The sequence below is a fragment of the Phoxinus phoxinus genome, assembly GCF_949152265.1.
Source record: "Phoxinus phoxinus genome assembly, chromosome: 2".
In the NCBI taxonomy this organism is placed as follows: domain Eukaryota; kingdom Metazoa; phylum Chordata; class Actinopteri; order Cypriniformes; family Leuciscidae; genus Phoxinus; species Phoxinus phoxinus.
The window spans coordinates 39,843,227-39,857,030 of NC_136877.1; the positions used below are offsets into that span (position 1 = coordinate 39,843,227).

Genomic DNA, 13,804 nt, shown 5'->3' on the forward strand with positions numbered 1-13,804 from the left:
ATGTACCGGTAACTGTGAGATGCAGTAAGAGAAGTGAAAGAATGAGTGTGAGCGACTTTGTGTGAAGTTCACACAGTGGTGTAAAAACCAAGATGTGTAATATCAGTAAAAGTGTGTCCTAACAGCAGCTCTAAACACAGTGAGTTTTGTAAGTGAGCGTCAGCTGCTAGTTTCTACTCTCCATTTATCACACACACCGTGTTCGTGGCAGCGCTGGATGATGTGCTGGATGAAGGCCGGCACCTCTCTGTAGGTCTGTAGGAAAGAGTCCTGAAAACAACTGGCCTCCTCTGCACTCACACCCAGAATACTAGATAACCGCTCTCTTCCTGTGTGCATTGGTGTGTGCGTGAAAGAGGAAGAGTCAGAGGACAACAGCATGAGACCAGAAATATTCCAAGCTTAAAACAGTTCAAGGTGAGACAAAAAAAGACAAAATGAGGCGAGGCACAGAATTATTAGTGAGAAAAGGGCTAAACCCATTCTCCTAATGTTGCTATGGCAACAACTACCATGACCACAAATGTGACAAAAACATGAGAAGTAAGTTTGACCACTAACTATAACTTCTGATATTGTGTAATATGTAATATAACATGTACACTGCCAGTTCAAAAGTTTGGGGTCATTAAGATAAAAAAAAAAAAAAAGTAATACTTTTATTTAGCAAGGACATGTTGTATTGAAAAGAAAAAAATACATAGTGTTACAAAAGATTTCTTATTCAAATAAATAGTTCTTTTAAACTTTCTATTCATCAAAGAATCCTGAAAGAATGCATCACTGTTTCCACAAAAATAATAAATATTTCTGAAAACAATAATCAGAAATGTTGCTTGAGCACCAAATCAGCATATCAGAATAATTTCTGAAGGATCATGTGACACTGAATGATGCAAAAAATTCAGCTTTGCCATCACAGTACTAAATTAATTTTCTAAATATATAAAAATAGACAAGTTATTTAAAAGTGCATTAATATTTTACAATAGGACTGTTTTTTCCCGTTTTTAATCAAATAAATGCAGAATTGATGAGCAAAATTGACTTCCAAAGTCAGATCTTACTGACCCCAAACTTTTGAACAGCAGTGGTGAGTCTAGTTTTTTTTATACCCATCTTATTATCCATCAGGCAAAAAATCTACGTCATCATCAGCACACCTTTCTTCATTATGCCACATTATCATGTCCACAGCACAAGTAAGCTGTGTGCCATAGTTCAATACTAAGGTCTAATGGTTGGTTCAGATCTCTAACCGTAATTATAGTGTTGTTAATAACAGTGATGCTTAGAAAGCAGCACTAATAAATACCTAAGAAACACTGTAGCATCAGATATAGGGTAGCTACTTGCATTACTCCAACCAATCAAAATACAAAGAATTTGTCATCAGTCCAACTACAGTAACAACTAGCCGCATGACATGCGACTTGCTTTAGGCAAAGTGACCTGTTGAATAACATAGGACAGAGTTCATATACAAGCGAGACTCAGGCTCATTTTCACCTGACCTTCTGTCTGCCTGTAATTGAGATTATTTATAGACCGAAATGGAGAGTGAATATATCAAGCATGTGAGCAGGGAGATGAAGATGGCAAGAGGTACGTAGAAGAGATGAAGAGTGTGTGTCTGCATTCTCACTGGTTGAGATCATTTGCTCTCTGGTGCTCCTCCTTTTGCCTAATTACTCCAATCTCTCCACCTCTAAATCATCCTTCTCTCTGGGATACTTAATAGTTAGCCTCTTATAGTCTGACCCAATTGTGTGTGTGTCCACCCCTCCCCCTCACCTATGAGTGTGTGTGCGTGTTTGTTTTTGATTATCTTCCATGCTAAACCTCCTTTTAGTATTCTGTAACCATGGCAATCCATCGCTTTCTACAAGATTATCAACATATGCCGACACTGTGGCGCTCTCACCTCTCTTCTACCAGCACTGTCACTCAATATTGCCTTCCTCTTGCTGCCTCTATTTCTCAGTTTTACTTTCGCTCTGTCGTATCAAGCTTTGTGTCTTTGTAAGAGTGCAATAAATGTCTTATTCAGCAACTTAATGCTCACAAACACTTTTTAGTGAGCCACTTGTGAGACGCTGGACTGAAAAATATAAATGAGAAAAAAAAAAAAGCAGAGATAGGTTCAAGCTGACCCAGTTAAAGTAAAGTAGAACAGTAACACCCTCCTTTAGTCCCTCTCTCTCCTCCACACACACATAATAAGATTCTTCTAAGGTTGTAGTCATGGAAGCCATATTCTCTGATCTCTGCTAGCAACCACTATGAACAATAAGCTCTCTGCACTTGACTTATAGAGCAAAGCCCTGCAGTTTAGGTCACAACTTTTCTCTACGTTGTTATCTATCCGTATAAATGTCTATCTCTTTCATTTAAAAAAATAAATGTATGTATCTCTGCTTTGCCTATGATATTCAAATACAGATAAGTATTTTTGTTTTACTATAACTTGGGACTGTGCACGTTCTTTCAGTGCTGTCTGGGTGTTGTTTTCTTCTAGCTCAACAGTAATTAGTAACATGGTATTTACAGCTCAAGGAAGTCGTCATGAGCAAAGATGGCAGCACGCAGGACTTCACAAGACTGCTTGCAACAGCCACTGGAGAGAAGGTTGCGTGGTCAAAGTTAGCAGAAAAACAAATTGCTTACAGCGCTTTTTAAGGCTAGAGTTGCAATGTAAAATAAATGATGAATACTGAAATGTTCTGTTATTGCTTTAGATTGAAGGGACGGCGTGCATGCATTATGGGTAACATAGTTCTCACCAGCTCCATAAACCACAGAGTAGACGATACGCTTGGCATGCTCTCTGTCCTCCAAACTCAATGTGTCCTCGCTCACACCCTTCCTAAAGACAGAGACATAGACATTTATGTAATGAAAGTGCCAGTAGTGCTGGTATGCTGGAGGCATCAGTGTTTGTGACAGGGAATCAGAGGATGCCAGCAGATGTCTTACTGCATTAGAGCAGCGGCTAGTGTTAGGTCAGCACTTAGACTTTATAATATCACAATCTTGGCTTTTTGTGGTAAGCAACACACAAACATAAAAGAAGGAACATGCTAACCGAAATACTGGGGCGATCTGGGGTCATTAGAAAATAAGTTACAGAGTGGGGGCACGAATCCATCCTCACACACATACTGGGCTCATGTCAGCAATCACATCACACTTTGTCTTGACAGGCCTGTCTCCGTGTGCTATGGTAACTGTGAAGATGTGAGCATCAGACTGATCATCTCTCATCTCTCTCGATTGCCTCTCTGTCTGGTTCACTGCACTCAGCCGCAGGGTGAATAACACAGACTGGTACAGCAGGACTCTTTGCCCTCTTGACAGCCTGTTTATTACCCTTCATGTGTGTGACAAATGGAACATCTAGCATTCTTTAAACACTTTTTACTTTACTCTCTGGGACTAATATCTTTTAATTTGTTAGCATCAACACAATTTTTAAAAATTACCTTGCACTTTTCATTAAAATATAAAAGACATCAGTATATAGATTGCTTCAAAACTTTAATATTGTAAAATAGTATTACAGTTTAAATACAATTGGTTTCTATTTTAATATTTTAAAATGTAATTTATTCCTGTGATGGCAATGATGATCCATCAGATTTGGTGCTTAAGAAACATTTCTTATAATTATTGTTAATGCTGAAAACTGCTTAATATTTATGTTTACACGTTTGAAGTTGATACATTTTTTTCAGGATTCTGTGATAGTCCTTAAGTAAAAGTATTAATTTGTCTTACTGACCCCAAACATTTTAGTGTATATGTGTCTCTAAAAACAAATATGTACAGATCAAAATGAGAGAAATAAAAGCAAATATTTGTTCTGTATAGGCTAAGTGTTGGGATGGTGACAGTCATACTGTGTGTGTATATGGTGTGTGTACCCACCATTGGGCCGCCAGCATAGTAAATGCGTCTGCCTCAGGGTTCTGAAAGATTCTCAGTAACTGTGGGTCAGCTGACAAGTGAGCCAAGAGACGCAACTCCACCTGACAGAAATCTAAAAACACACAGAGACATGTCATAATGAACTCCAAATTTAATCTTCAACCACACAACATTTTTTATAACTCTCCTTCCTAATAACCAGATAAAGGGGGAGAAGTTAGCAGTGAAGGGTGTGTGTTGGCATCTCTCCCATCAGTGTCAGTAGGAACAGTAATGCACCAATCAGCTTCTCCGTCAGATAAAAGTAAGGATAAAGAGAGAGAGAGAGAGAGAGAGAGAGAGAGAAAGAGAGAGAGAGAGAGAGAGAGAGAGAGAGAGAGAGAGAGAGAGAGAGAGAGAGAGAGAGAGAGAGAGAGAGAGAGTTTCATAGTTTTTTGGACTATGAAATAAACTATGTGGCATGTATTAGTGCTTGATTATGTTGAATTTAAATCGGTATATCAAGTCATTTGAGAGTATTTACTAAGGTAAAAAGGGTGAGAGATTCTGAGAAGAGAAATAATTATTTTGTTGTTACTTTCCTTTACTGATATGTTAGTGTGCATGTAACAAGAACTTTTGGAAAGGAGGGAGAAGTGGCTCATCTTTGGCAGAAGCAGCAGCTCAAGTGAAAGTTAATCTGATCTAAACTGTCCCTCAACTGAGCGGTCGAACGGACAATGAAGATTGAGCTCTGCAGTTTGGATGCATTTCATTTCTAAAAATGAAGACAAATCAATTTGTTTATGTGTTTCCCCATGTACGATAACAGAACATTAATGGATAATGAATAAATGAACGGTGTGAATCTAATTATGAAAGAGCAGCACCAAGCCGAGGGACACAGTGTCAGTCCCAATTCAAGAGCCAGTGAAGATTATCTGTCATTTCCTCTGCTATTGATACGTGACAGACAGATTCAAATGGCATGACATAATGTCAGCTCATATTCCATAGTTCTTTCTTTATAAATTGAGTCTAATAAAGCCTCATTAATTAAACCTGAAATCCTGACTAACCAGGCTTGAGGCAGTATGTGTATCTTTTTTGTATTTTGATGGAAAGTGAATATTATGAAATGACAGTTTAAACTCCAACCATTGAGACATTTAAAGAGTAAAAAAAAAAAAAAGCTAAATAAGACAACATTAAAGGTCCTGTTCTTCGTGATCCCATTTTTTAAACTTTAGCTAGTGTGTAATGTTGCTGTAAGAGCATAAATAATACCTGTAAAATTATAAAGCTCAAAGTTCAATGCCAAGCGAGATATTTTATTTAACAGAAGTCCCCTTTCAAAGCCTACAGCGAACGGCCGGTTTGGACTACATCCCTCTACTTCCTGCTTTAATGACTTCACTAGAACAGTTTTTTGACCAATCTCTGCCCACAAGAATACACAAAAAGAGGAAAAGTTGCGTTTGTATAGTGTTTTTGTCGCCATGTCAATTTGCCTCAAATTGATTAGGTAATATTATATAGACATGTTTACAATAACACTGAGCGCATGCATCTCCACGTTATGGTAAGAGGCGTGACCTTTCCGTGCAACGTGTGCTAAACTGCTGTCGAATCACAACACAGGAACCGCTGGCACAATCAGAACTCATTACGTATTTCTGAAGGAGGGACTTCATAGAACAAGGAAGTCATCAGCCCGTTTTTAGGACAGTGAAAACAGCGGTATACAGATAAGTAAATTTTGTGAAAAATACTGTGTTTTTTTACACACGAAACAGAAACACAAGTTTTATTGCACACTGTAAACACAATCAAAGCTTCAAAAACACAGGAAAACCGGGACCTTTAATAATTTAAGATAGTTTGATGCTTCAATGAGGACCAGATGGCAACTTTGGATAAAACTACATTAAACTTCGTCCTAAATGAGCTTCTTTAAATTAGCCAATTAGTCAATATTTTTCAGTGGTATGATGGCTAGAAACAAAATAACAGAGAATAAAGTAAAGATTAATCTAATAGATGCATATCACCATAATTGAATTCTATTTAGAGCTTAGGTAAGTTTGTCAGATTAAATCTATTTCTGTACTAGCTTCCCGTTTTTATTAGCAGTTAATTAAATGCCGATGTCCTTGTGTCAGCATATCGTTTTATTTCAGTTCCTAGAATGATGAAAATGAAGGTTGCAGATTAGCATGTGTATGTAACATATGAAGTCAAAAACTCCATGCAAACAGAACAGTTAAAAGTAGGGATGCACCGATACCGATACCAATATCGGCCTGATACTGAGCTCATGTACTCGTAAAAATGCCCCGATAACAACCGATACCAGGCAGCGTGTGTGTACAGTGTTTGTGTTCAGACAAAGAAACACTGACAACAGAGGGGATAAACAGAGGGGATAAAAAAGCAGTCTGTCTATGAAGTAAATGTATCTTATTAGAGGAATATTAAACGAAATATAGTAACGCCTATATAGCTGTGGTGTGAGAGAGAGAGAGAGCGCACTTCTGTTGAATACTCTTCATTGCTGATCGTTCACTCAGCACGTGTTATTTGGAATAAAACTAAATTGTATATGTGAGTAAAACATGAACTGTTACCTGATTTATGTATAACGAGTGGTTGCCTACATTATTACAGGACGTTTGCAGGTCAATAATTTCCATGAACCCAAACATCCAAAGCGTGTGCCCCGAAAATTGAATTGAATTGTCTTTCACGTCTTGCGCTTGTATGGACGAATTCACACAAAATTATGTGAAAACGCCAGTCTTGGCGAGTATCCCAGTAAACAAAGTCGGTTATATCATGGTTATATCTCAAGTGAACGTAGCGCCAGTATATTAAAATGGGGTCCGTGCGTTCGGTCTTAAAGGGGCAGCAGTCTAATAAACCTGATGCTGTGTTTTAATGTTAATCAAACAAAGGACAAATAAATTATTCACTGCTCTTGACTAAATAGGCTACATATTTAAACTTTACAAAAATATCCATCTATTTAATTTATACAGTAAAGAATATGCAATGTTTTTTCACATTTGATTACTTTATTCAAATTTCTGTACCTGTTAGATCTACCTGAAACACTCTAAAAACACTGTTTATTTCATCTAGCCTTTCTTTGTTATATTGCATTTATTTGTAATTTGATATTTGTTCTTATTTTATTACTGTATTTAATAATGTTTTAAATTCACATTAATTAGGCTGGAAGCTTTTGTTGTAGTATCAAAATTGGAATAAAGAATTGATATTTCACTGGTGTCTAAAGATTTGTACCACTGACTCAATCCTCAGCATTGAGCCCTTCTGGAGCTGCTCTAAATATGTGCTGTATTATTAAATGAAAGATAAAATATGATAGAGCAATAGAATGAACAGTGAAAGTAACAGAAGCTCATACAATGCATTTTAGCAGGATTGATTAAGCATGTAAATAACTGAAGGAAATATATATTTGATTAACAAATTAAGCCAACTAATATGATCTATTTTATTTTGGTTTATCCTCTAATACATTTAAAAATGAGAAATGCAGTGAAAATACAGGTATCGGTTTTCGGTATCGGCGAGTAACAAAAATGGGAGTATCGGACTCGTTCCGGAAAAAGTGGTGTCGGTGCATCCCTAAAGCAATAGACTGGCTGAATACTTATAAGCAAATATATTGACTTACTGATTTAGAACTGCTGTTTGATCTTGTGCATTTCTAATTAAAACCTAATTTATAAACCACGGAACAAACTAGAGTTCAGAAGAAAATATGAGTGGAGCTTGCCTGTGCACATTTTTTATACAATTTTTCACCATATCGACTGGAAAATCGATGGCACACTCTTAGACAAGTGGTGCAAGATGAGTTATGTGCTATGGTTTAAAGATTTGGTGTTTTGAAGAGCAAAAGTCATCACTATTAGCAAACACCAATATTCAAAGTTTTCTTATGTCCTTTCCTTTTAGTGCCAGATGTTGTCTATGGTCCAAAACTAAATATCTAAGCATAAGAGCAAATTCCCTTTACTCCGAGCCAGCTAAATTAAGATCTATTAGATAAAACATTGAAGAGCAGTGGTTCTGTTAAGACGAGTCTGGTCTCAATGCAAAAATAGTCCCACATTGATTTATAAATTAAAAGGTGGTCTAAACATAGACATACAAAATCAATGACTTCATAAGCAGTGTGCTCAGATACCAGATATATGTGTTTTCCTGTTCACACAGATACAAGCTCCCTGTATGATTGATTTGACAAGACATGCAATTGATCTGGTCAGCTAAACAGAAAAAAAAAACAGTTATTTTGGTATAGTATACAGTAGCTATTATAGTATAGTATATACATAGTAAAATGTATATACTATTTATTTATTCATTTAAATAGCTTTATTTAAATTTTAGTCATTTTGATTTTGTTTGTCATTTTATGTTGTTTTATTAATATTAGCTTTAATTAATTTTTATTTCAGTTTTAGCAATTTTAGCACTTCAACATCACAGCACTTCAAACTTATTTTATTTCATTGCTTGCCAAGGCAACATTTCTAATTTTAGTAGTTTTAGTAAAAATAAGAAAAAACTGAATACAACCAACAAATATATTAATGTATAAAAACAAGTCTAAGCTACCCTTTGTTTCTATATTATACAAGCTCAAATGTAATAATTAAACAAATGTAAAAAGGTTCCAGACAGTTATGCTTTGGTTCTTATATGGGAGATTCAGAATGGAATCCATCCTCTCCTCTTTATCTCGCCAATACTTTTCTCTCCTCTCACTACTGTCTTCATGCTAAAAAAAAAAGCCCCCTCAAAAATGCTGTTGCTCTATCTAGTTCATTGTTTGATGCACCTCTCTCCTCAGTAAGCGGAAAGAGGGCTTCCAGTAAAACATATTTATTGAAAGGTGGTATTGACTGATGGAGCAGTTAAGAAAAAGGTTGCAAGGCCTTTTGGGAATGATGGTTTTAGTTGAAAAGTACCTGATATGAAAGGATAAAGTGAAGTATTATTATCTGATTCGAAGGCTGAGCGGAGAGTTCAGGAGAGATGCAGGGGATAAAATAGAGGGAGTTCATTCTGTTCTAAAGAGGCCACCAGACAAGGGGGGAACGAGGGATGACTTTGTCCTCATTCTAGCCTCTCTGTTCTCCTTCTGGAAACAGCCGGACACATTGTACGGTTGGATGTGACAAGGCCACCACAGGGACAGGAACTCACACTGCTACTGAACCAGCCCCCACGCAAGCAAACACACACACACACACACACACACACACACACACACACACTGCACTTTAGACTGAGTCCTCCGGAGGCTTAAAAATATCAAAGAGACAAACGCCAATTAAGTGATCTCACATCACTCCCCTGTGTCCCTATCTCCCTCTCATACACACAGAGTTTAAGGGGTTTGTATAACTTTGTTGTCCGGCCAAAAGATGAGATTGTGGCTCAGAACAGGCTGTTTCAAAGGTTGAGAGGATGCTATCGCCATGGGGTCTGAAGGCTGGCCTCCTCTACTGCAGGTTACGCTGTCCTTGCCATGACACAGTTATGTAACAGCACACTGACACACCTCACACACACTCAGTGCTGTCAGAACAAACAAACACATACCCAGACGTACAAGTACTTGTCCTAAAAACACCATTATTGCTGTGTACATCACAGCACAAACCTTTACAAACTAAATAAAACATCAACAAGAGGTTTTGAAAAGAGAAGTTTTGCTTTTCAGAGACACTCACCTGCAGAGAGGAAAGTCCAACCCTCTCGTGGAATGAACATGGCACGTGGGTGCACAGTCACTACATCAGAGTCCTTTCCTATACACACAACAATAACAATAAAATCATCTGTTAAAACACAATACAAATGAGTCAGACTTCTTAACACAATATATGATATTGTATCACAATATTTTTGTTTAAAACCTTGTGACAAACATAATAAATACAATTTAAGTTCTAAAATCACAAAGCAATGTAATCAGGGATGCTTGATATAGTACACGCACAGTTATTATTAGGTGATATAGTTTCTCTTAGATTTACATTTAGATTACTTTTTTCCATCATCTAAAGGTGACTTAATGTTAATTATTAAAAACACCACAAACTGAATAACACTGTTTTTAGCAAATCCCCAAATTAACATATTTTGATTTCATACTGTGCATTCTAATGCTGTGGCATCTAAATGTACTTGTAGCATTTAAAATGACTGATTTGAGTTTTTAGTGTTTTTAATTGACTTAAGAAAGAAGCTTATCAGAGTCACATATGAGGTCCATATAAAGGACACGAAGAGAGAAAAGCAGTGCAGACGAAGGTGAAAGTGCTAAAAAGGAGAAGTGAGGAGCAAGAGAAAGGTGAATGAAGCTCTAAGTACCATATACCGGTAATTGTAACAAGACACCTAACAACATTTAAGAATAACACATTTTAAAAAGTATAAAGACGCAGATAGGTTTAGTCAGAATAAACACAGATAATGAACATATATTTACAGTATTGTGAATAATAATATGAATAAATAGTATATTGCACAATAAGATATTGCACAAAAAAGTGGGGTATTGCCCTTTTACATACTTAAAACATTTAACTGTTCAAGAGGTAAATAGTCTGTGGGAAGAAGACAGGAATTTTTCCTGTGCCTAGATGTTCTAGTGCCTAGTGATCTGAGGCACCATTTTGGATGGCAACAGTTAAAATAGGTTGTGGCCGGGGTGAGTGAGTCTGTGATAAACTCAATATGTATATGCGTATACTCAGCATGTATGTGTGTATATAACCTAAAGAAAACTCTATAGGCATATATTTGTATTTGAAATGGGAGCATAAGATTAAAAATTGTTTTGGCATTCATACTCTATCAACAGAAGACCCTTTTTCTTACAAAAGCCTTGTGTAGACCCTAATTGGGGTTATTTAAGTGACAACTGTCAACACTGCCCAAAAAAAGAAAAGAAAAAAAAAAGTAGTGAATCGCAGTTGAAATTAGATTTAGATGCCCAAATTTTACTCCAGATCAAGACTTGAGTAGCCCATGACAGGTATACAGCTATAGACACCAGTCTTCAGTGTCACATATCCTTAGGATATGATTTAACGCTTTAATGTGGTGCTCAAGAAACATTTCTTATTGTTATCAATGCTGAAAACAGTTGTTCTGCTTAATATTTTTGTGGAAATTTGTGGATAAATTTTTTTCAGGATTATTTCATGAATAGAAAGTCCTAAAGAATAGCATCTATTTAATATATACCGTATATATTTTTATATAAAAATGTAAACATGCACACGCATGTGAATTTTTTGATTACACACATCCTTTACCTAGGATGTACTGTTTCTTAGAGATCTGCAGTGCCTGCTTCGGAAGAGCTTGAAAATTCTGCAGGAAGAGGAAAGAAGAACCAGTTATTATTCATTTGAAAGCTTCTGATTCAGTCACCCTGAAAAGCACATCACAGCGCCTCTCACATCCAATACCACAACACAAAGAGTAGGTTAAATTTAGCTCTGGCTTTAACAAATATGCAGACTTCACAGCGCTTACAAAATGCCAAACGGGGCTGCTATGGCACGATGCAGCGGTGTCTTTCCAATCAGTAAATGAATGAGATCCGTCTCTTACTGGGGTTTTAAATTAATTTCAAACTGTCCCTGGGAAGGAATGTTAAATATGCTTTGCCCTCTATCAGTCTACTGAGGGATAAAAGACACTAATGAGATGAAGAGAATAAAGTATTAATCTGGTAAAGTCATGATAGCTTTTTGAACATGAGATCTAAACTGTTTGGCTGACAGACGGTCTGCTGTCTCTGGATCTGGAAGAGACCCCTGGCCTTATGATCTTAAAGCAGAGGGTGGCATGAGTAGTCGGTAGTGAAACCATCATTAGTCCTACTTTTCCTCATCTTTAAAGAACAAATTAAGCTCTCAGGATCTAGGAAAAGAGCTGCTCAGCACTCATGTGTTTGTGTGTGAGAGACAATGATGCACAGAGAAAGAACATGCCAAAGGGAAATGATGGGATGCCCAAATGTGTGTGAGAGAGTTTGCAGGTAAAAGGTTTGCATCTGTTTTTGTCTGAATGAAAGGAGAGTGCTGGTGGGAAGGTCCGTTCTTCTCTACTCCCAGTGCTTTATTTCTGCGGTAAATCTACAAACGCTGAGAGGGAAGAGATATACAACTTCAAGGCCAGTCAGGCACACTCTCCCATCTTTCTCATACAAACACAAAACGGCACCCTCTCAGTTTAACCGTGCAGTCATGCGTGTCTTGAATTTGAAGTATTTGCATTACTGAAAGTCATTCAAAATTCTTCCTGCATCAAACATCTTAAAATATCTGTGCTGATCCATTGATTGTCTTTATTCTGAATGTAAAATGTGAACAGGAACATAGTGCTAGATCAGCATTCTTACCCTCACATGATTGACTTCCCCATGCCTACATCTCTATTAGAGCGGCAGTATTTGTGATACGATCCCATCCTAAGATCAGCGTTGTGCAGCGGTTTTTAGCATGTGTGTAGGAATGATATGAGCTGATCTCAGGTTATTGTGTGCAGTAAATCTGTTGTCTGGGTGTGATAGATGCTGGTAGTCTGGGAGAGAGGAAGAGCTTTTAATAGCAGCTGAGGCTCTCTGCTTCTATTTGAGTAGCTCTATTGATCGACAGTAATATAATACAGATAGAAGGTAGATAAAGAGAGGTATAGAGAGTCTCTGCACACGAGAGAGAAAGGGGGAGAGATCATTCCTTTCTTTCTTATAATTATTAGTAATATTACTACTACATGCCTCTATGGAATAACTGTATCTAATTGGACAACTGTAGCATTACAGAGTCAAATTCTTTTGTATGAAAATTCAAGTCAAGTCAAGAATATTTGTATAGCGCTTTTCACAATACAGATTGTATCAAAGCAGCTTCACAGTATTAAATTAAAATAATAATAAAACGTCCATGTTTGGTAATGCTATTCAATAGTATTATTATTCATTGATTAATTAAATTGAATTTTATAAGATTAATAATTAACCAATCAATTCAATGTTTTGTCCATTTATTTGGTATGTAGCCATGTAATGAGATATATAATCATGGTCAATCTGTCATTGCAAAATAAAACAATGTTTTGAGTGTCAGTGTAGATACAAACCTATTTGTTGTTATTTTCAATTATTAGGTTTTATTCCTCATTTATTTGTGACAATTCAGTAGAACTATAGTCTGAACATAGACACTAAAACATTGAAAAACACTGATTGGATGCATAAACTCAAAGATTGGGAGAAAAAGAGAAACAGAAAACGAGCAAAACAAGACAGAGATGGAGGAAAGCGCAAGAGGAAGAAGCAGTGGTATTGATCTGAGGATCACGCTGGACTCAGTGCTTCACTCTGACTCTAATCCGGCTTAATCTGGACAAAAAAAAATCTGCTTACCATTCTTTTCTCACACAAACACACACAAGGGCACATTAACACTCATACATACACACTGGCACTGAAGACACATTTTTGAAAGTCAAGGCTTGAGAGCAATCTTCCATGTACCATTTACTCTCTGTAACCCTGATTCTTTCGTCCCACCTTCTCTCTCTCTGTTCAATTCTCTTGCTCCCTTTCACACATTCTTCACTCTCATGGCAGGTGATTTTGCTATGGTAGCGGAATTCAGACTGATGCACACACCACTGCTCATCCATAGCTTAGCTGATCAATTATTCAATAGAGAGAGAGGGGGGACAAGGCAAAAAGAAGTAGAGAACAAGAAAAGGGTAGGGGATGGGGGTTAAATGAAGAGTAAAACAGAGTGTGAGTGTGTGGGGGGATGAGTGTTGCAGTTGTCACTTC

General features: G+C 37.0%; 1 protein-coding gene across 2 annotated transcripts in view; it reads right to left on the reverse strand.

The window, feature by feature from the left end:
• The window catches only part of LOC306989156 (DNA polymerase nu-like), a 50,340-nt gene that overhangs the window by 11,350 nt on the left and 25,186 nt on the right, over positions 1-13,804 (reverse strand). For both annotated transcript variants that reach the window (XM_079594557.1, XM_079594556.1), the window contains exons 17-21: positions 11,274-11,331; positions 9,681-9,758; positions 3,928-4,039; positions 2,784-2,866; positions 198-329 (exon numbers count right to left, since the gene is read on the reverse strand). In XM_079594557.1, the coding sequence (XP_079450683.1) occupies positions 198-329; positions 2,784-2,866; positions 3,928-4,039; positions 9,681-9,758; positions 11,274-11,331 (463 nt within the window). The remainder of the gene's footprint in view (positions 1-197; positions 330-2,783; positions 2,867-3,927; positions 4,040-9,680; positions 9,759-11,273; positions 11,332-13,804) is intronic.